This window comes from Gallinula chloropus, assembly GCF_964237585.1.
Source record: "Gallinula chloropus genome assembly, chromosome: 2".
Classification (NCBI taxonomy): Eukaryota; Metazoa; Chordata; class Aves; order Gruiformes; family Rallidae; genus Gallinula; species Gallinula chloropus.
The window spans coordinates 136,030,848-136,053,765 of record NC_140086.1 but is presented as its reverse complement, the minus strand read 5'-3'; the positions used below and the strand labels follow the sequence as shown (position 1 = coordinate 136,053,765).

Sequence of the window (22,918 nt, the reverse complement as noted above, 5' to 3'; positions counted from 1 at the left end):
AGTACCAAATCTTGCTGTAGTGCCCTTCAGACTTCACAGTGTACTATCACAGAAGAAACAACATTAGAAATCTAAGCAGGGTTCAGGTAGAATAACCCTAAACCCAGATGAAACAGCATATTAGTATTTTTTTTGTTAGAACAGTTTGTTAGGTTTTTTTAAAATCCTACCTTCAATTCAGTTTCATTACTGACTAGGAAATATCAAACATAGTATCTTTGTAATCATTCAGGGCCTATATAGCACATAATTGAAGAGCAAAGGCCTTAGGAAGTAAAAGCAGATGGACTACATTATGTATGTGCCCAGGCATTTTAGGGAAGTATAAGAAAAATTCCTGGGCAGTGGCGACCATAGAAAAACTTGGTTCTCTTGTGTAAACAATGTTTTCCCCAACAGCTGTATTCCCCTTCCTGTTTATTCTTTTCTCCTGCAGAATTCTCTGAGTTTGGCCACATCTGTATTTCATTTATTTTAAAAAAGTACTTCTTTAGCCATCCTTCTAGCTTTTTCAGATTATTAAGGCTGAGGGAATTTTCCAAATCTCATTTCTCCTTTCACAACCTATTCTGTTTACATTTTTACACTTCATTTAGGTTCTGAATTCATGTAATGATCCACAAGGATCTGTACAGACACAGACAAGTTTGCAGGGATAGAGTCTTCATGTGGGCAATAGAAATTGCCTAGGCAATCATCTTTTCTAATTTTAAGGCAGAAACACAACAGAATAATTAAGTGAAAAAAGTGTTCATTTTCCTTTTTTTTATTGCACCATTACATTTAATGCTTACATACACATTTCTATAATTATTAGACATGAGAAAAATTCTCAGAAAAATTCTTTGTAACATTATATTGAAAGTGCCTTTTTAATATTGGGGATAACAATTATTACATTAAAGTTGGACTTCACAATACTTTTGATTTAAGTCACTTTTTAAAAAATATATTTGTATTTATTGTGTTCTGTTGAAGCATTACAAGTTCTGCTAATTATGTAAACCAAATTTTTTTAGGAGGTGCCTGCCTTTCCCTGAAATGAATACAAGCCAAACTGCACAACGATTAAACTAAGTCTACCTTTTTTTTTTTTTTAAATTTCAGCTAGGTTACATGAAACAAGGTTGTTAAAAAATACATTGTGTCTGAAGTCTAGCACTTCATTTTACTCTTTTTTACAGCCATTTTGCTGAGTCTCACCTCAGACTTTTCTTTCTTAAAAATAACTGAACAGATGATGAACCATCTCTCAAGAGCAAGCATCAATCTCTGGAAGCAACCATGTTCTACAAGCAATACCTCTCAAGATGATGTAATCTGTTCCAAGAAGCCTGTTTCTATTTTTAAGTGGCATAGTCTTATTATGCTTTTAAAAGGGCATCTTCATCACAGATTGTTACTTTGCTTTTAACCCAGTAACAACCATCAGTGATATTCAATCTACATGAAATGGCTTTAGAAAATGACTGATTTTATCTTATTGTCTCCCCTGGTTCTTTCAAATGGTACTTGAAACAGTAATTTAAAAGCTTTAACACTATAAAATGCTTACACTGTGCAGAGCATTTTTGCTAACCCTCACATTGTCAAAATAGGTGCATCTTTCACAACTACTGTAGAATGGTTGAGCTTTTTTTTTTTGTGTGTGTGTGTATATAAAGTATCTTGGAATGTTTCAGTTTGTCCACATATTGACACTGGAGAACCTGGAAAAAACATTACAGCAGAAACTGCTCAGAGAAAACCCTCTCAGCACTGAAACTCCATCTGCTTTTAAAAGGAGAGAGAATAATGACAAAGCAAATCCTACAATTTTGTATAAAGAGCACTTTTTAGTGTTCTGTTTTGCACTGACATAATTTCCAGGTAAGTCACTAAATGTAACTTTTCCAACACCATATGCTTTCATATAAAAAAAACCACAAACGAAAAAAAAACCACTTAAAAATAATGTTCTTACTGCTATTCCCTCTCAGGCTGAAACCAAACATACTCTTGGTGGCACAGGCATGTCACAAGAAGCGATATGTGTAGGTGTTGCTTATCATCATATTGTAAGAGCATGCTGTTATCTTTTTGTCTCTGCCATCACACTGCCACACTAAGATGTGGATCCCAGAGTGCAGCATGACACCATCTTACTAATTTTAGAGTAGGCAGCTATCTTGCTGCAAGTCTTACTGGATCTCCTGGAATATCACCTATTCATCTAATGAGCAGCAGCAATCCAAATCAGAAAACATGAGGGGATTTTTGGTTTGTAGGGTTTTTTTTTTTTGGGGGGGGGGGGGGTGTGTTGGTTTTTTTAAAGGAAGATTTTGTACCAAAGGCAATAAAGTTGGGCTATCAAAGTGATAGATTTTACCATCTCACATTCCTAACAGATACTACAAAGCCCAGCATTTTTTTCTCCACATTATAGTGCCACACACCTCTTCTCTAATGAACGGTCTACAAAAGCTACTCAGATCTTTCTGACATTTCCAGAACACAACAAAAATCATCTGCTCCCTCACATGCAAAGGTCTACATTTTTGTCACCAAAAGGCAAATAAATACACTTTAGGTTTCCCAGATGAAGTTAACTTCAGAATATAGACAGAACACCTAAAAAGAAACAGAGACAACTGCTCTCTACCTACACCCCTGCTTTGTTTGTTTGTGGGTTTTTTGGTTTTTTGTTGTTGTTTTTTTTTTTAAATTTTTAAAACATTGACTGTAGTGGCTGGCTCTAAACTTAAATCACTTACAGTGCTATTTGTAACTATGGCAGCTGAGAGTCTATTGATTACACCACTGTGACTGCAATGGCCAAAGTAATTTTTCTTTGAGCCATTGGTATACTTTGCTGCTTGGAAAACCAAGAGACTTTCCAGCTCAATATCCTCTGCAGATGTAATTATCATTAGCACATTTTCTTTTGGTTGACTTTTAAATAATTGAACTAGAACACCAACAATATCCACAAAGCTTCTAAGAGAGTCACCTTCAACTACATATTTATGAGATGTAAAAAAACACTTGGAAAAATATGACAATTTTGTTCTGGCAGAAAAAGAGCTTAGTTGATCTTTAAGGTATTTTCCATCTTTTTACTCTGTGATCCTCTGAAAGTTTGTTTGGTGTTCCTCAGCCAATTTTCTCAACTCTCAGCTTCTCAGAGTTCTTATTTTTCTAGCAAAGTTAAATTAATTTTTCCAGTAATCACTCATAAAGAACTGCAATGATCCAGATTTGCAATTTTTTCCTACTAATTTAATAATTTGATTAAAAATGCAAAATAAGAAAAAGAAAAATCTGTAATGTTATTTATAGACCTGTGTTGTTCAGCTACCCTCCATTTTGTTAGCCTCCAAATGCCTAAAGATTTCCTTTTCATTCTTTTACCAGGGACTGAAATTAAGTTTACAAGGATGGCAACTGCCAACTCTATTCTTATTTCAAAGACCAGCGTCAGATTTGGTTTTCCTCCTTTCCCAGGATTTCTCAATTTTCTGAGCTCTCCAGGAGTTTACAAATGTAACAGAGAATTTGGGGGTGGTGGGGGGGAAATCCTTCCACATATTTCCACAGTGCCTCCAGATTTGCAAGGCTGTCTGCAGCTGATGTTAACAGTTAGGTGAGAGAGAGAGTAGCAGATGATGCTGTAAAATGGTACAGCATCACATAAGCCAAAATGCACTCACACCAGGCAGTGCTAGCAGGGAAGGGGGCAGCAGGGGAACAGAGATGTAGATCCCAAGGCTTCTCTGCAAGGCTGCAGCAGATGTATCTTATCCATACTTGCTGAGATCTTTACTATGAATACATATACTTCAGCGTTTCCCTTCTGATTTATTTAGGTCTTCATTATTCTCCAGCTGTCCACATGAGCTTTAACTTCTATTTCTTAAGACATTTAACAGAACTTCCATAGATCAGCCACTCCCTACATTAGTACATTGATAAAAACAACAGTTTAAGCTATTGTTATATCATCACAAGCTCCTTTTGTTGAAATTCCTTTTTCTCACCGATTTTCTTTTCCTCTTGCCACATTTATCTTTAACATGCCATTTAAGGGCATTAATTTTCTTTCAAGTATATAGAGTGCTACAACTAGAAAGAACTCGGATAAACTGTGCCCAAAAAACTCAGCTGCAAGCTTGCAAGTTTCTCAACAGCTGCAAAGTAACAGCTATGCAGTAAGGGTCCAATAATCATTTAGGGGTTTTGGGGGAATAATCCAACATTTCTCTTCTGTGGTAGGATCTATTTCTCTTCTTAACACCACTGAGGCAGTTCAGGGCTCCACACTGTGGAGTAGGGCCTTTCTAATCTTCCAGAGCAGGGAGGCCCAGCACAAACCATGTTACTTGTTACTCCCACTGATTCCACGCAAATATATTGACCAAAACCGAACTCTTTTTCCAGACAGTACCCCACCTAATACGTACAGTTCCACAAACTCAGATAGTTATTGCTGTAACATCCAATTACCATAGAGACAGAAACAAGACTTGTACTGTATTCCAAGCAGATGAATCTCACAGCATTTACAAAGCTCAGCGAGGACTAGCCAACAGGGAGAAATAAGAATCCAACCCTCCAGGTACCCTGATCTCTGTATACCGCTGTAGCATGGCTTGCTTCAGAAATCCCAGTATGGCCACTGGCTATTTACAATACTACTCTAGCTTTGGTTCAGACCTGAACCAAAAAGTGAAAGCAGAGTAGAAGAATGAAGTGAAAAACAAATATACAAAGGATTCATTTGCTCTATCAGTGTAGCATGATAAATATCTGCCATGTAACACCTGTAATTTTTCTTTTGATTAGGCTAAAGGTCATCATGATCATTCCTGCAGTTCTCACTCTTTACCTGTTACAGGTGACCCTGTAATGCCTAGGTTTCATGAGAAAGCCTGTATTGCACTCTGCAAGCATCTGAGGTAGCTTAGCCAAGTAAACTTGAACACAGCAGAGCCTCTTCGCATACCTGTAGGCTGCACATGGAAGGGTGCTGCCTGGTGCCACAGCCTGTCACCCTGAACACTGGCATGTTCCTTCTCAGGAAATGCGTGGAAAAGGTTAACTTTTTCAGAACTGAAGGATGGACACTGGGGGGCCATCAGCACTTGGGCAATTCAGTCTGTATTTTCACAGCATCATGACAGAGCTCATGCTACAGTGTACAGTCACCAGACAGATAAAGCAGCCTGGATTGAAGAACCTTAAAAACCTGTTCAGAGTGGAAAATTTGATAAAGGGGTATTAACTCATTCAAATTCTTTAAAATATCACAGCGTTGCCAAGGTGGTGTTTAGATTCTCTCAAGCAACACTTCAAACCTGAACTTGGGATGGAAGACCTCTATATATAGAACAGTACTGAAATACCCATAAAACCTGTTAAGAAGATAACAAAAAGAATGAAGGTACATAACATTTATATAACTCTGCACAGAAAAGTAAATACCTCACCTGTTTCCTTGAATTGACTCAAGTAGCTACAATCACATGGATATCTTCAAATAACAATGTAAAAAGGCTGTGCTGCAGTGTTCTTGGACACTTTGAGAGTGCAGGTATTGCTGGGTCTCGTATTTAGACTGATGCCTTGAGAACAGCATTAGAAAATTCTTTCAAGTACCTCATTGTTTTGAAAGACTCCTAAAAAAATGCCAATGTTTTAACTCAGATTTTATCAGCTCTGAAAATACTGACTCGACTATTGATCTTTTAGCCTGAGTTATTCTGAGGGAAGGTATGAAAAACCCATCTGGATTGATTTAGTTTTGGTCTCCAAAAACATGTACCATATCTGTATGCATAATGATACATTTAAGATTTCATTATAAAAGTCTACATACTGGAAAAACAGTCCTATAGCCACATGATATAAATCCTGCTGATGCACTAGGTGCAGTAAAGATCAGTAAACCAGTACTGTTTACTTGAAATAAAAAAAGATGTTTACTGAAGTAATACTTTTGATTTTTACAATTTGAAGCCTGAGGAAATCTTTTTCAAGCACTCTGACAAGATCAGCTTCATTAACTACCTGCTAGTGTATCACTAGATATGCAGCTCCAGATCAGACACTTCTCTCCCATGATGGCATATTTTAGAACTAAAGACCTTACATCAGTAATCATGTTATCTTTCTCAATACAAAACTAGCAGGACTTCTTAAATTGTTTTTACAGATCTAAAATAGGCCCTAAAACCCCAGCATTACACTGCCACACTATGGCACAATTAAGATCTGCAAGGAAGAATAGGGGGAAAAAAAGAAAAAGACAATGCAAATAATTTCTCTGCTTTAATGGATCTAAATAATAGGTTTTGTTTTCCTATTGCATTTTTAAGCACTAAAAAGAAAGTGTTATGTCTTGTTCAGCAACAGCTATCTAGGTGTGTTATGCTTTAGGATTTTATTTTTTTAATGTAAGATTTTTTTTTTCCAAAAGGAAAAAAACTTTACTTTCTTCAAGTCTTGAAATCTTCAAAGACCAGTTTGATAAGCCTGTTGCACAGATGGGATATGTAGGGAAGTGGATACCAAGGCCATTTCTTTACTTTGTTGGCTACAAATATAGAGCTTTTTGTTCTCTGTGTTACAACATGATCTGAAATGTTTTCAGCTGACAGCCAGTCACAGGAAAGAAAAGTTTAAATGACCTTCTCCAAGTTGTTTGGTTTTGTGGGTTTTTTTAACTATTTAAAGTAATGCTACAGAATTTTAGAATCTACATTCGTTATTTCTTTATGTCAGAACACAACTCATTTGAAACCTAGCATTATTTCAAAATACTTAGTACTTCTGGTTTTTACTACTCAGTTTTGTGAGAGCATTAAAAAACCCTAAAATTTAAAAAAAAAAATATCTTATGTTTGCTGACTTTGAAGCACAGCAACCCAAAATGGCTGAAATATCACATCTAATTTTTTAGCTACAGCAGCTCACCATACAAAGCATACATTATTTTAATTACTTTGCCATTTATATAATTTATACCTTCCATAGCATTTGTTTTGCAAGAAAGCTATAAATCAATTTTGTATGACCATTACCAGTACTGCTTTATTCACTCTAACATTCCATTTTTAAAGTGTTTTTCTAATAAATCAAGCATTATACATAACCAATTGGCTGAGGCCAAGACCATACCAATTATTTTACCTGCAAGAACTTGCCATTATAAACATTTCCCACAAGGCATAATAAAATACACGTCTGGTGCCACAAGACTTTCAGGAATATCCTGTACCAAAGCATTAAAAAAAGATTAGATGACTAGCTGGGGTTTCATTTGTTCCACCCCTTCCTTAATTGCTATTGTCACCACTTCAGGTTACAAAAAAAGGCATAGCCTAGATGCACGCCAGTCCTTTCCCGCTAGGATGGTTCAGTCAGGCTGTTAAAATCCCGAATTACGTATCTTTCAGTCACGGACTCCTTACGCCACCAACGAGCAGGATTCTCTTTTGTACATTACCCACCTCTAGGCTGCATGCATACATGCACGGACCCTTTGGTACAATGCCTGTTATTAGGCCTCTGCTTTCAATTATCATACAATTTCTGTCAGGTTTTTTAACTGCCCTTGGTCAAAGCACAAGCTTTGTTATACCCGGAATCCTAATGCCTCCTGCTAGTCAAGATTTATAAACAGCAACACTGAACAAAATTGGCTTTAAGACCTCACTAGTAAATGTGAAGTACTCATGAGTGGTCCTTAAGTGACTGGGACAGGATCAGTCCAAATCTACACTAGCACCTGGCAGTAGATCCGTAGACTACCACCTAGGACTCACAACTTTTGGAAGACCTTTAGGAGAGGAGGAGTGTAGCAAATCTGAGTGACACTGAGTGAAGACAATATTTGGGGAGTGCATTCCTAGCAGTTTTAGTGTTTAGTATTTGCCGATTTCAGAATCAGGCTGAATTGCACAAGGAGCTTAAAAACAAATTCCACATTTGCAACTTCTCCCCAAAATCCAACAACAGCCAATTTTGAAAATTTTGGGCTTTAAATGCATCCAAAAATTTAGCAGCAAATACATTCCTGTTTTAGTTCCAAAAATAAATTTTCCCTTTCCCAGTTGACAGCAGGCATATCTTCTTCCATTAGTCATTCAGGTATCACAACTAAATATTTTAAATTAGATAACCCTCTTTAAAGAGTATATTATTTAAATTATAAAGATTCAGGCTGAAGTTGAACAGAATACTGAAAAATGCTGTTTCTTACTACCATCTCTTTGCTTATAGCCCACTCTGTGATATTGTATTCAATATCAGATTAATTGGAGGTCTGTCACAAGGAAAAGATTAGTTACAATAAATTGCATCCTTCGTGCTGTTGAATTATGTCTTCCTCAGAAGAATCAAAACCATACTTTGTTGCCATTGATCAGGCATCCCCTTCTAGGAAACTACAGAAAACTTCATACCTTCCTGAACTTTTCCATCTGCTTATAAAGATCTGGATCCAGCTCCTGAGACACATCTTTCATCCAGAGCAGAGCACCTCTGTATTCAGTCCGATACTGTTCCATTCGGTTTACTGTCAGCCACGTGTCTGAGATCGCCCTATATCTGAAAGTCTCTACTTCTTGATATAGTCTACTCAAAGGAGTACGCAGTGCTAACCTGTGGAAAGGCAGAAGGAAAGAAAGGAGAGAGGGGCACATGTTAAAGAAGTTTTTCTATAAAGGCAGATTAATGCAACTAGTGACACTGGTGATATCAATTAAAAAAAAAAAAATCAAATCAAAACCACATTAAGTAAAAAAAATCACAACAGCCAAAACAGTTCACTGAAGTGCCGCTGCATGTTCAGACAGTTCTGGTTGGAGATACACATAAATGGGGTAATTTTGCATGAATGTTGTGTTTGCAACTTTCCTATTCAAGCAGTGACCACTTACACATGAGTTGAAAATGAACTTTTGCTAATGCTTTTAGGTAGCCAACTGCTTATATATATATGCTATTAACATTCCTCTTTGCAAGTTGTATTTAACATCTTTAAAAATGTACCCAACGTAATTTATTACTGGATACATACCACAGATGTATCAGGATTGTCACATTAAGCCTCAGAAAAAGCACTTCCATTAGCCATTTAATCTTCAAACATACATGTAAATAAAGAAGTCATCTGTCAAGAATGATCTGATTTTTTTTTTCCCACTTTTTTTTTTTTTTTAAGGAATCCGAACAATTCCTTTGAAGGACATTTATCTTTTGGAAGGATTTAGGTATTTTCTTAAATGTTTCTCCCAGCAACTACACATTGAAAAGGCAGTAGGGGACACTGTTGTCTTCCCTATGTCATCATTTCTGCTGTTAATGGGATATCAGAACTAGGCAGAATTACTCCCACTTTTGCTTTGCTTCCTCCTGCTGCTTCTGCTTTCCTCTTGGTTGCCAGCAACCACCTCAGTGGAATGGGTTCAATCAGTTCCACACCAGTGTAGAGTTACTTTACTGCGTTACTCAGGGACTTCCTAGGCATAACAATTTCTACTTTCAGTCCCAGTAACCAGCAAATTGTGTCCTCCTGATCTCCAGTTACTGAGCTCTCTATTGGCATGCAACAAACATGAGCTCAAGAGAAGACAAACAAATGGGTTTATCTTTATGTAAGTTTATTTAAAAAGATGACTTAAAACCACATTTAGTAAGATATGTAAGAAAACGTGAATTTCTTCATATGGCTCCCCCCTCCCACCCCCTATTTTCTCCTCATTCTATAAATACCTACCCAGACATTTAAAGAAAAATCCAGTTTATGTAGATACATCATACTCTGGGATTTCTATAAACAGTTAAGCTATATAAAGAAGCGTATCATCAGTGCTTTTGCCTTACACGTGCTTCAAAGATCTCACTCATGGCTGTTACTGGATGTGCTAATGACCAAACTCTAGCCCAAGATAAACACCAGAGCTCTGTATGCAATGTTTTATTTTGAGCCAAACAGCTGCACAGTTACGCTAAAGCTGGAAAGTGTCACAATAGTTAAGAGCCCCCAAAAATTCTGTAAAATATGGAATAAAATTTTGCCTTGCAAATGATGGTGAATGTAAAGCTTTCATAGTCCAAATACTGTTTAAAAAAAAAAAAAGCATCATGATAATCATAATGCCATCAGGTACTCTTACTTTTAAACTCTGTGAGACATCAAGGGCTCTGGGCAACAAACAGCATGTGTTTGTGTGTATGTGTGTCCCTCTGGATTCCTTACCTTGTACTGATGCACTCCTACCCAACCTACATGAGCTCACTGGGGATCTAAGATGATCTTCTGGCCAACTTCACAGTGTAAGGTTAAAGCAGAAAATGGCAGACTTCTCCCTTCTCCTCCATCCATGGCCCAGCAAAAGGCACTCCCTTACCCACTTCCCTGCCCACACAAAATCCAGGCAACACCACAATGAGCCTGCTGTAGCATTTTCCTGCAGTGAGAAGCACCACCAAGCAGGAGAGGAACCTGACATCAGTTCCTTTATAACCCCACTGCTAGAGGGGCTGTTCAGATGCACCTGAACAGCTTTATAACTGCTGAGCTGAACACACATGGGTAGGGAATCTGCAGATACAGAGACATAGCAGGTCCGTAAGAAAAACAAAACAAAACCCAAACAGGATCAGGCAAAACAGCACAAAGCAAGCTCCTAATACTGCCAGTAATACAGCAGGTTTGGTCAATAACAACTTTTCTACCATTTGGTTCCTCATACATTCCAAGTGACAAAATGAATTATGCCAATGGTGAATCAACTATCATTTTCACATGTACTTTGTAAATCAGACACATATACCTTTGCTGAGAAGAAAAACAGAGGGCTTTTCCTGTGGCTTGCATCATTTTTCCCGCTCTTGTTTTATCCTGAGAACCCTGTGATCGAAGAAATTTCCCCAATTCATTTTCTTCCTGAGACAGAACTAACAAAAAATAAATGAGCGGTCAAACATGTTATTTAATAGGTTCCTAACAGCGTTCAACCTGGCCTAACATCAATCAGGTTAAGTCACTCTAAACCAAAGCAGCACAGCAAAAAAAAAAAGTTCATGGTATTCCTGCATTTACTAAACAGAAGACCTGATTCACTTGAGACATTTGTTGACATAAACTTAAGAATCACGATATTCCCTCAGTGCCAAAAGACAAGCTGGACTGCCTGGGCTGATCTTTGGTAGCCCACTTCCACTGAAGCTCATCCTGACACCCCACCCGCAGCACATTCACTCGCTTTCCTCTTCCCTTCCGTGCTTCACGCTTGACTACAAAAATGAATCATTCATGTGAAAAATCTAGTACGTCATTTTAAGGAACATTTATATTCAAACTACTTTACAAGACTGTTTTACAACTTTAGTGTTCTACGCAATATAAGCACTATTTTTTAATCTGCTTTTCAAATTAACCGATTGGTTTTTAAACAAGTTGATGATGAAGAAAAAACAAAGTGCTTTTACACTGAATTGCTGACTAGTTCCAAACTAGGACCACAGGTCTTCATGATCTCACGTCTTACAAAAAGATTTCACTATGGCATCATCTACTGGTCTTCCAAAGCATCTGTCTCCTATAGTACCAATGTCTTCTCACTATCAATAGGGAGTAACAGATGTAACAGAAGATGATCACTTTGTCTTCTGGTCATTTTTCCAAATGTTGACAGCCAAATCCAGTGCAGACTCATAACATACTCTGGCAGAACATTCTGCACACACATCTTTGCATCAGGAAACTTGCTACTGAGGAATAATTTTTCAACTCAATACATGCAATTCTGTACTCTAATTTTACCTCCAGAACCTGACATTATCCCTGACCTTCTTTGGACAACCAAAATAACATGGAAAAGCTTGAGAAAATAGGGATAACATGCAACAGTAGAAAGTAAATTGAAAGATGGCTCCAAAGTCGGATTCTCTTTTCCAGGTCAGAAATCACAGCAATGGAGAATGAAACAGTATTGATAGCAGAGGTCATTTAATAAAACCTGCTGTTTGAAACTTCCCAAATGAGGCCCATGTCTCTTGCTAATGACTACCACTAATTAATGTACACCTGTTACAGCCAAGTCAGCGCTATCAAATCCGTTGTAATAGCATGGATTACCTAATTAGAAAACTAGTAAAAAAAAGTCAATCCTGATTAAAAAAATTAACTGTTCAGAATGAAGTTAAAATTTCCAAGACATTTCTGAATTTAAACAAGCCAAGCAAGTAATAGAAAAAAACCCCACCTTAAAAAGCAAGCTTTCTCTCACAATTATTGCTACCTATCACTGCATAATAGAAAAATATAAAACTTAAGAATAAGGAAATATTCAAATAAGCAAGTCCCCATAGCTGTCTGCAAGTAACGTTATCTTTATATACAGGATGAAACTAATAGCTCCCCATTTTAAATTTTTTACTTGTTGAATGATTCCATAATGCAGACCTCCTCATCATTTTAACTACTGTATTTTATCATACTTACAACAAATCCTTTTTTGATACAGTTCAATTGCTTTCAGCAACTCCATACACGTTCTCTGAATAGAATGGAACAGCTGACGTTGAAATAAAATACAAACAAAGAGTAAGCATAAGCCAGAAACACTGATGATTAAAAATACAAGAAAGAGCTTAAATTTTGTAGAAATTATTAGAGATCACTATTTTCTTCTTGAACAATGGGTAATCTTTCCAGCTTGAATGTAATTTTTCCTTAGCTATTTTACTTTTCTTTGAATTAAGATGTCCACTGAAACTACAGATAGACCAATCATCATAACTTACAAAATGGAAATAAAGACAAAAATAATTAAGGAAACAGATCTGTTCTAAACAGCTGTCAGTTAACTAAACTACACATGCTGGGTTTTGGTTTATTTTAATTTTTATCTTTAGATATATATGAAGATGTACAAAGCTTTATTTCTACAAAATGACAGTACAGCAAGAAGTTATCAAAATGTTTATCATGTTTATAACATCTGGCAATATGCACACAGAATTTTTAATACTGTGAGGTCTAGTGAAACAAGCTTGCATCAGTATGCCAACATAGAAAGTTACTGATTTAAACTGAACTTTTTAGTGGCACAGCTCCAGTTTTCTAACCAAATTTATAAAGCAACATTTTCCAAAGGAAACTGAGGAGAAAAAAAAAAAAAGTCAGTCTTGACAAAGTTTGGAGATTCTTTCTAGGAAACAAAAAATTACTATTCTTTTTGTCTGTCAGTCTAAAACGTCCAACCCGTAATTTGAACCTAAACTCCACTGTATCAAGCATTACACAAATACAAGCAAAATAGGTGACTGTCACAGTAACTGTCTTCCTTTGCATCTGCTGGAGGCAATTCACATGGGTCTTGTCTATTAAACTGAGAGCATGACTTGTAGTTGAGAAGTTGTCCAAGTGAAAATGTGTTTATAGCTTTTTATCTGGTAAACACAAGTTTCCCTTTCCAATGCCGCCTGAGCAGGACTCTCTCTGTGTGTCACACAGCAGGATTCCTTCTCCTGGTTATCAGAACCTACTCATCTGTATAACTGCTCCAGAGGGCACCTTGTTCCTTCCTGGTATATTGCATGATTTTCTTGTACACGTGGTACAACTGTATAATGAATGTGTATACTATGGAATACTACTTTAAAAAAGATATCTTAAACTGATATAAGCAAAGGGTAAGAAAAACTGAAATAAACACCAAGGACAATCTCTGTCTTGACCTTGCCAAGAAAGGGAAAACCTGACCCTAAACCTGAAAATAAATACTACAGATGTTAGGTTCCATGTAAAGTTCAAGGTACATAGCTTTTGTGTTACAAAATGCCCCTATAATCCCCCTATTTACATTGTTGCTTTTGTAAAAAAAAGGAAAGATATTAGAGATATATACAGATACATGCATATGTGTTATTGTATATGTGTATTCATATTATGAAAACATTTTAAAAATTAAAAGAGAATACACACTATGTAAATATTACAAACCTCTAGTTTTGCATCCAGATCTGCATCTGAAGCCACAACATGTTCATCTTCCTTTTTTCCTGTAACTTTTATAAGGGTTTGTTTTGTTTTCCAGTATTTCTGTTGCATTTTATTGACCACAGATTTTTCTTGGCTTTGAGCATATTGGTCATAAAATTCCCTTGGATAATTGCTATAATAACAAAAAACAAAAAATCACAGAACTTCAGTAGGGGGCTTAAAAAAATATGTCTAACATGCTAGATTAATAATTTCCATCACAAATATTGCATTTGCATGCAGACATATATTCTAACATGCATTTCCTCAATATGCATTAATAACAGAACAATTAGTACTATATTTACCATCCTACCTTATTAATTATATATATTGAATTATACACCACTTTAAATTTTAATGTCTCTAGCATGTAGTATTGCCAAATAACGAGCTGCAAAGATTTCTTCCCAATGCATTATGGAATGATTTATTTTCATATAACTAATATGAAAGCTCCAAGTGAACTAGCAAAGTTGTTTAAGCACGTGGCAATTTTCATGCAATTTCAGCAGTGACAGGATTTTACCAAGTTAATTTTATTAATGGAATTAGATTACTTCTTGCCCTTCCTTTCTTAACAATTGAATAATGAAGGATTAGAAGAACACTCATGTCTCAAGCATGCTACGTGAAAGGTAGATAGCTCATGCCTTTCTTTACACAATGACTACATGACAACTGTGGGTGCACAACAGGTAATCTTTTTTTCAAGGATTATTTTTTATTGACAGATGGTCCTGCATTCCTGCAGCAGATCTAATAAAAAGTGCAATCTAAAGGCAAACTCCATATTTCACAATATTTAAACCATACCAAGATGGCTTAATAGAATGAAATCTTGATCTCTTTCAGGAAGTGTAGTTCCATCACTGATTTCTGCAGAAGTACATGCCTTTTCCCCTGTTGCTGTGATTTTGCAGATCTTTAGAAAGAAACAGTCGCTAAAACTTGCTATATGAAATACTCCAGAAAAATTAAAGATGTTGAGTTTATTTTGAACTGTGGTTCATTACTGAAATACCACTCACTTGCTCTTTTCATAACACAGACAGCTCACGGATGCTACCTCAAGAGGTCTTCAGACCCAACATACCCATCAAGTCATGTATTGAGACACACATATGTAATATGTGTGTGTATATACATGCTTGCTGCAAAATACTACATACAGCCTTTCTGAAACAATAAGCCATTGCTACACATTTCCCAAAATTGTGGCACATCTGCCCTACATAGTTACTAGTGACACAGTTTATCCTGAAAAGGAAGCTTGTTTCAAAGGGATTTGTTACTTGCTTTAGTTATTTTTAATCAGTGACTTAGGAGACTGTGCCTTAATCACCAAAGAGGTTGTAAGAAATTAAACTGGAAGGGAGTGAGGACAAAATTTAAAATGCACTTATACACAGCACTTCTTGGCTTCTTCCCCAAACTTTAAAAGCAAAGATTTTTACCCATTTAATTCTACCCAAACATTAGTTCCAAGAGTTTAATTTATTAATTCATTAAAATTAAAACAAGGGCCTTTCTGGTGGTACAGCACAAAATAAACACCACATGCAAAACACACTATGTTTCATGTGGAATTCTGCACAAACAAGCCATTATATTGCACCTTTAAAACACAAAAATCTACAACCTCTAATAAATAACAAGAAGATTCCCCTGCATTATGAAAAAAGAATATGATGGTCTAATAAAAACTAGCATGACTTTAAAAATAATTTAAAAATACCCACACTCATAAGGTAGTATAAAGGCTGCAGCTGACTGGCTAGTTGTGTGCCTTAACTTCTGCTACAGCTGTGCAAATAACTGGTATCTCAGTTCAGTGGGCAAGTGAAGAAAACAAAATAATCCATCTGATGTCAACCAGCCTTGATATCTACCTCACTGGAGGTCACTAGAAATTCTGGGAGCGTGGTGCAAGGAATAAAAATAAGTTACTAATGAGGTAATTAAAAAAAAAGCTGGAATTAATACATATTTCTAAATTATAGATTGATAAACCAATTGAAGCAATAAGAGTAACACAGTCTTTTGTCATTACTCACAAACTCAGGTTCTAATTTCATTTGCAGAATTTACTGCCTCCTGTTTATGCTTAGGATAGTGGAAGATTTATAATCACACTATGGAAACATTGAGTGGGCAATGTTTACTGGCAGACACTTGTCAATACCTTTTAAAACAGATTTTTTATCAAGCAATCGTGGACACATTTAGGTATTGTTAAATGATCAGAAAATACAGCTAAAAGAAGAATGTACTTTATTCTGAAGTTGATGACCACGGATAAACCTCTTGAAATGTGATAGTTCATACACTTCCTTCCATTAGGCAGGAAATTGGTAACATATTATTTTTCTGTGCAGTCAATTCATTTGTTTTTCCATTCTTTGGCAGTTTTTCATTTTTTAATTTTTATTATTTTTAAACAGAATGTCTACCAGTGACTTCATATAAATACTAGATGCCAGAACATAATGTGTGATAGACTCAGGCAGTGACAAATCAACATGCCAAACACCATGAGCTCTTTACAATAAGAAAAAAAAAATAAATCAAGGTACTTACTACTTATGACCTTCCATGCTTCTTGTTTTCTTCAGACACTTAAATAAGAAAGAAATTACCAGTTAATACTAATGTATTTAAAGCATAATTTTCAAGTTAGAAACTAGGAAACACCTTTTCACACAGAAAATTATTATGTTGTAGCATCGAGTATACCATGTTAGGACAGAGAACTTTTCAATCTGTGGACCAAACACTTTCCTCATGTAACACACAATTCTCAATTCCACAGGAAACACATTTCAGTGGTGTTGCTGATGTTACCAATTACTATATGTTAGCAAGTTTTCCATGCAAAAGCAAATTTACCTGGCATAAAACCTTCCATGCTAGCAATCTTCCTCAAGCAAGTTTTTTCCCCAACGTTTTAGCCACAACAAAGCTCAGCTGCTTTTTCACCCATGTCAAACTGATCTATTTTTTAACACTGCCTACGTGATGCCTTGAGCCACAGATGTGAAATTTAACCACCAGGTGTTCGTTTTAGATTTCATAAATTAGTATCTCCAGCTTGGATAAACAAGTCTTCCACTATACACTGAGTAGACTGGACGGCTCTCACATCACTTCTCACCAGTAAGAGGGTTACAGTCATAAGTGTGACCTAAACTTTATCAACCTCTGCAAGTAGTTGTGGCCTTCCAGGCCAAATTTACAAGCAAAGCCAAGTAGTCCTTATAAATAACAAGTACCTGCCTTCTCTGCTGCTTTCAGAGAGGACTCTTCTCCAGCATACAGCCAGGATGTGAACAGAGGCACCGCAGCACAATCACAACCAAGACCAAAAGAAGCTGGTGAAGTGGTGGTACTGGGAAATGGCCTTTGGGAAGACCAGGCACAGAAGAAACATCCCAACAGGCTGTACTAAGATAGGGAGCTGAAGGACTGAGAAAGCAGTAATGGAAAATTCAGCTAGGAAGGTAACTGCTGCATCTGAACTTTGGCACTAATCTGGGTGAGAGAGAAAAGAGGCTGCAATGGGTAGATGTGACACTGGAAACTTATCTAGCACAGTGCTGCTCACAGGCAGCACACTTAGCACTGGAGCGGCAAAGGGACTGGAACAGATTGCGGGAACACAAACAACAGAACGCAAACAACCGGAGTGCTTCCTGCAGCCGAGAGGCACAAGCACTTCCATTTGGAGCTAAATGGAGAGAAATCCCAGACTTCTGATTCTAACCTCTCTGCTGTCAGTACCTGTGAAACTTCCTGGCAAAGTTCCATGAGATGCTGCAAGATTTTATCAGAGCAAGAGATCTTCCTGAACTGGAATTTTTGTGAAGTGCTCCTAAGCACCGCAGGAGGGACCATGAGAAAATTCCTAACTCTACATTTAAACTCTGCTCTGAAGGCAAGGGCCAACAGCTAAACAAGAAAGAGGAGGAAAGAACTGTTTCTGATTGTTGCTTGCATTGTAACACCTCCATGTCAGACAATATACAAAATGGACAGCATTGGTCATGGCTTTGCTGCATTTTCCAGGGCCATGAGGCACAGATGTTAACTGCAGTTTTCTAACACCTTTATGCCTGACTTCACTGTTTTAATACTGGTCCTCCTTAAGTCAACTTTGGGTGTGTGCAAGTGAGATAAGAACACAGGATTTAGTTTGTATACACATCCATGACTCAGTTATTCAGCAGCACACTTGGTTTGACAGGAAGCAAAGAACTAGATGGAATAACATGAATGTTACGTGGAACAAAGACTAAGTGACCAATGTAGGAAATAAGTCTAAGGCACTGACTTTACACACTATACATATCCACCTGACTCTCCTGGAAACCAACTTCCCTAAAGAAAAAAGAAAAACTTACTCAGCTTCATGGAAACAGTTCTCATTTGCAAGGAATAGCTCACCCTAAACTTATGACCTAATATTTTGACTTTAGGATGTTCTTAGTCATACTCCTATGAGTCCCATTTAGCAGCCCTATGTCCTTAAGATATTATTTGTGAGGACTTTTTGGTTCAAATTGAGGACTGTATCACAACTCTTAGGACAGTCTTTTCATGGTATAAGGGCATACATTCTCTCTCCTGCTGTGTGACATGATGACATCTGGGGCATTTGAGGCTACAAGACCTGCTGGGATAGCACTGTGTGACTTGATTGCACCTGTAATGTCAATCAAGAAATGTTCCTGGATCCCATTCATTCCAGACGCTGTGAACGGCACTTCCTTAGATGAAACTGAGGCATGACTTTTGTCATTCCTTTGGCTGTTAATTTAATTCAGAAGTCTGCATTTGGTTTGGGTCCTACTCATCTCAACAGTACCTTAGAAGATTTCCATTCACACAGACCTTGTTTCAAGTCAGATATGTTCGTGTAACATTTCCAGCACTGTAAACCAATTCGTATCTCATGTTTCAGCATCACAGTTGAGCCTTACTGAAATGGAAACAGTATGTATTTACATAGGTATTTAAATCAGAAACAAAGGTAGATGAACATAATAAAGGAATATTTACTTGAGGTGGATGTAGTTGATGTGTTATTACGAGATTTCTCATGCTTGTATACAAGTTCTACTGCAAATACATTCATTTCTTGCTCGTAAAGTTAGGGTTTTTCTCTCGGGAAACAGACAGTCTTACTAGAGTGGTCATATCCTTAACTGGGTTTTCAGGAGCTCAGGACATCTGTGTGATCTTGGAGGTCAACTTCCTCAAAGCACATGAACAGCGCATATCTATGGGCAGAAAGTTGAGCACCTGTGGCAGAAGGCCAGGAGAGATTAATTTTATGAACTCAAATACAAAACTAGTGCATGTAGAAGGTGGAGGCAGGGACAAGTTACTCAGGAGAATGAAAAAGTCTTGCATGAGTATGCAGGAATAGAGTTTGGAAAGCCAAAGCCACACTGGGGTTAAACGTAGCAAGGGTTGCAAAGGGCAGTGAGATGTGCTCTGAAAAAACAATGTCAGCAAAGAGCAGGCTAAGGAAGCCACAGGCCCACGGTGTGACCGAGAATATGGCAAGGCAGAGGTACAGAGCCTTAGCTGTCTCTGGAAGGTCTGTCCTGTGGCTCTCTAGTTCTCTGAGCCTCCTGTCATGGTCTATGGGTATGTAACATTAGCACCTCGGAGTGCTAAGGGAGCTGATGTCACTGCAATGACGTTCTCTCTGTTCTCTTAGCAGTTAGGGTGCTCAAAAGAGGTGGCTGGTGACTGGAGAAAGACAAACACTATGTCTATTGTCAAAAATCACAGCAAAGAGAATCAGGGAAACTTCAGGCCCATCAACTCTACCCTCAGTTCCTGAGAAGATCATCGAGAAAGCTCTCCTGGAAACTATTCCCAGCCACAGGAAAGACAGAAAGGTAAGCAAAACAGCTGGCATGGATTTATTAAGGACAAATCATGCAAACACAACTGCAGTTTAATATGAGGTGAGTGCCTTTGGTCAATGAGGGGAGAGCAATGGATGTTGTATACTGATTTTGGCAATGCCTTTGTCATGGTGTCTCAAAGAATCCCTACGGCCTCTTGTGGGACCACATCTGAAGTAGTGTCCAGTTTTGGGTGCTCTCAAAAAAAAACCAAACCCCAAACCCAATCAAACACTAGCATACTAAAATGGGTCTATAACCTATTTGTTCCAATGTAAGACCAGACTAACAGGAGGATTTATTGCCATCTGCAACTGCTTAATGAGAAATGTAGAGTAAACAGTAAAACTCTTCTAAAAGATGCACACTAGAAGGACAAGTGACCATGGAAACAAGCAGGAGCATGTGAAATTCCAATTAGAGAGGCAGAAAATTTTTCATCATGAGGGTGGTCAAGCTCTGGAACAAGCTGCCCAGTGAGGCAAGTGCTGGACGTGGCCCCACACAACCTGCTCTAACTGGGCCTTGTTGTAGTTTCCACCCTATGTGATTCTATGAAAGTGTGCACAATGTAAAAGAAGATGAGATATGAGTGCAGCAAGTTTGCTGCTACCATTGGTTTAATATAGAAGACTTTCTACAAGAGTGGTGTAACTGAACAGCAGAATAACACTGCACCATGACCATTGTAGCTACCCCCACAAAAAAAAGTGTAATACCTTTTCTAGAAGTTATTTACAGTATTTTCAGCTTTTAGACACATTATTTTCATTCACAGATGAAACTTTAACATTTTCATTTCTCATATATTGTTACATGTACAATGTAAATTGTCCCTGCATTAATTTAAAAGGGTCATTATTTATTTATTTTCATCATCTTTAACTTTGTATGTTGTTACTGTCTATTGCAAGCCCAGGAACCAAAGATGGTTAAGATATTGGTTCAGCTGTAACAAAGGACATTATTAAAAACATCTGGGATAGCTGAAAGCAGTGAGTTTGGGGTTGTTTTTTTTAAGAAATCCCAAACTCATAAGTCTAGCCACAAAAAGTGAGAGATGTTAATAAAAGGGGACTGGAAACAGCCTGGGTAAGTATCCAGGAATTAAAAGGAACCACATTACAAGGAAGCCCTACAGTCATGAAATGCTGGCCCTGAGGCTGCAAAGAGACAGCAAGCAATGAGTATATAACCTTTGAGTACTTTAGGTTTTGAACCCTGTCTGCTTTTGAAGAACAAGACATAAATGTCCCAAATCGAGGTAACAAGAGTTGCTCTTTGGGAAGCTGACTACAGTGGAAGCATGACACAGCAATACCTTCCCCCAAAATTGCAGTCAAACTTAGAATTAACCTAAGTTATCATACAGTTTTATACATAAAACGCTGCTTAACTTTGCCACATTGAGTTGATATAAAAGTTTTCTTCTCCTTCTTTCAAGAAAAAATACTATTTAAAAAAACTAGCATTCATCATCACATCAGAAAGCATTTGTGTAGGAAAGTTTCCATTATCTTTGATGATAAAGAGTTACCCAACACTTGTGATCTCCCTGACAGCCTTTATCTTGGCAAACAAAAGGTAGGGATACTCTAGATACTGGTAGGGGAAGCAAACAGTTGCTCTATAGCACACTAGGAAAAACAGTGCTACATTACAGCTGACTGTAAGCAGGTCCACATTTATCACGGTACAGTGTGCAAGCTGAGGTGTCCTGAAGAGGTCCACAGTTGGCTCCCATAATTTTGCAAGCATTTGCCAGTGTTGTGAGACAGACAGATACTACCCCCCTTTAAGCATGAAGCCCGAGCTGGCCCTATTCATAACAAGTTTGCCCAGAACACAAGGGACCACAGTGCTGCCATTCCCATACAGAACCACATAAGCCCTGCCGAAACCTTGAAATTCCCAGGCAGGCCCCCTGAGAAGCCACCAAGAAGCCTCAGCATCGAGTTCCACAAACATCCCTGTTTGCAGACTGACACCAGAGAGGACTGGCACGGCCCATTGGCCTGGACACAGTGAAATAAAGCTGAACTTCTTCTAGATTCAGCCTGGCTCCAGAAGCAGTACAGCTGCGTGCACACAGCCTTTTGCCACCACTAACAAAACATGCTGGAACCAAGATGGACCTGCAAAGAGCCAACTATAGCACCTCTGCATCTGTGGCAGAGTTTATCTGGGTTGTAGCCTATTTACCCACAAATTATTACCGCAGGAAGCCAAAATAGCTGGAATGCATACAGAACATCATAGTATTTCTGGCATACTGCATCACTATCTGCATACTGAGATAGTTTATTTGTCATGATGCTGGAATTAAACTTCATGAAGGACACTCATTAGCAAATTAAATTTCTCTTCCTATGGAAAATCCTCTGATTCTCTGTATTCTCCAAGATTGTTGGAATTCACCATATACATTTTTTCTGTACAAACAGGAAAGTGCTTTCATGATTTTTTGAGTGATTAAAACTCCAACATATGCTAGGATTACCTTCCAGCTCATGCTCTGAGCTTTTTTCTCTTTATTAGCTTTATTATATACTTTGCTGCAGCATTAAGTTGCTCAATTTCCCAAGAGCTTGAACAACTTTATTCAAGTAGTATCTGAAGGTAATTCTGAAGGTGGTATGAATGCCTTCTCTCCAGCAGCTAAATTGATAATAATCAATGTTGTATATTAATGTCACTCATATATTTACTCTCACTGAAGAATAAAAATTAAGAAGTGTCATGTAGCAAGGTGAAGTTCAGAGCTTAACGCTGTCCTAGGTTATAAGGAAATGCTTTTTTTCTTCCCAAAAAAAAAAAAATCTTTCCCCCCTAATTCAACTTTCTCTCCTTGCCTGAGCACTGGTTACACAGATCTTACTGTGTTCTTAGCTCAGCTAACATCTTACAGAAGCAAGCAGGAAGCAACCAGAGACAGCAAACATGAGCGTTTTCAACTGTGAAGGTCAAT

At 37.6% G+C, this 22,918-nt stretch overlaps 1 protein-coding gene across 1 annotated transcript in view; it reads right to left on the bottom strand.

Moving 5' to 3' along the window:
- Positions 1-16,644, bottom strand: part of ICA1 (islet cell autoantigen 1) — a gene marked incomplete at its 3' end in the record, with an annotated part of 57,048 nt that extends 40,404 nt beyond the window's left edge. Inside the window, exons 1-5 of the mRNA XM_084280294.1 lie at positions 16,613-16,644; positions 13,994-14,165; positions 12,491-12,563; positions 10,818-10,941; positions 8,442-8,640 (exon numbers count right to left, since the gene is read on the bottom strand). Coding sequence (XP_084136420.1) covers positions 8,442-8,640; positions 10,818-10,941; positions 12,491-12,563; positions 13,994-14,165; positions 16,613-16,629 — 585 coding nt within the window. The 5' untranslated portion in view covers positions 16,630-16,644. The remainder of the gene's footprint in view (positions 1-8,441; positions 8,641-10,817; positions 10,942-12,490; positions 12,564-13,993; positions 14,166-16,612) is intronic.
- Positions 16,645-22,918: the final 6,274 nt, after the last annotated feature.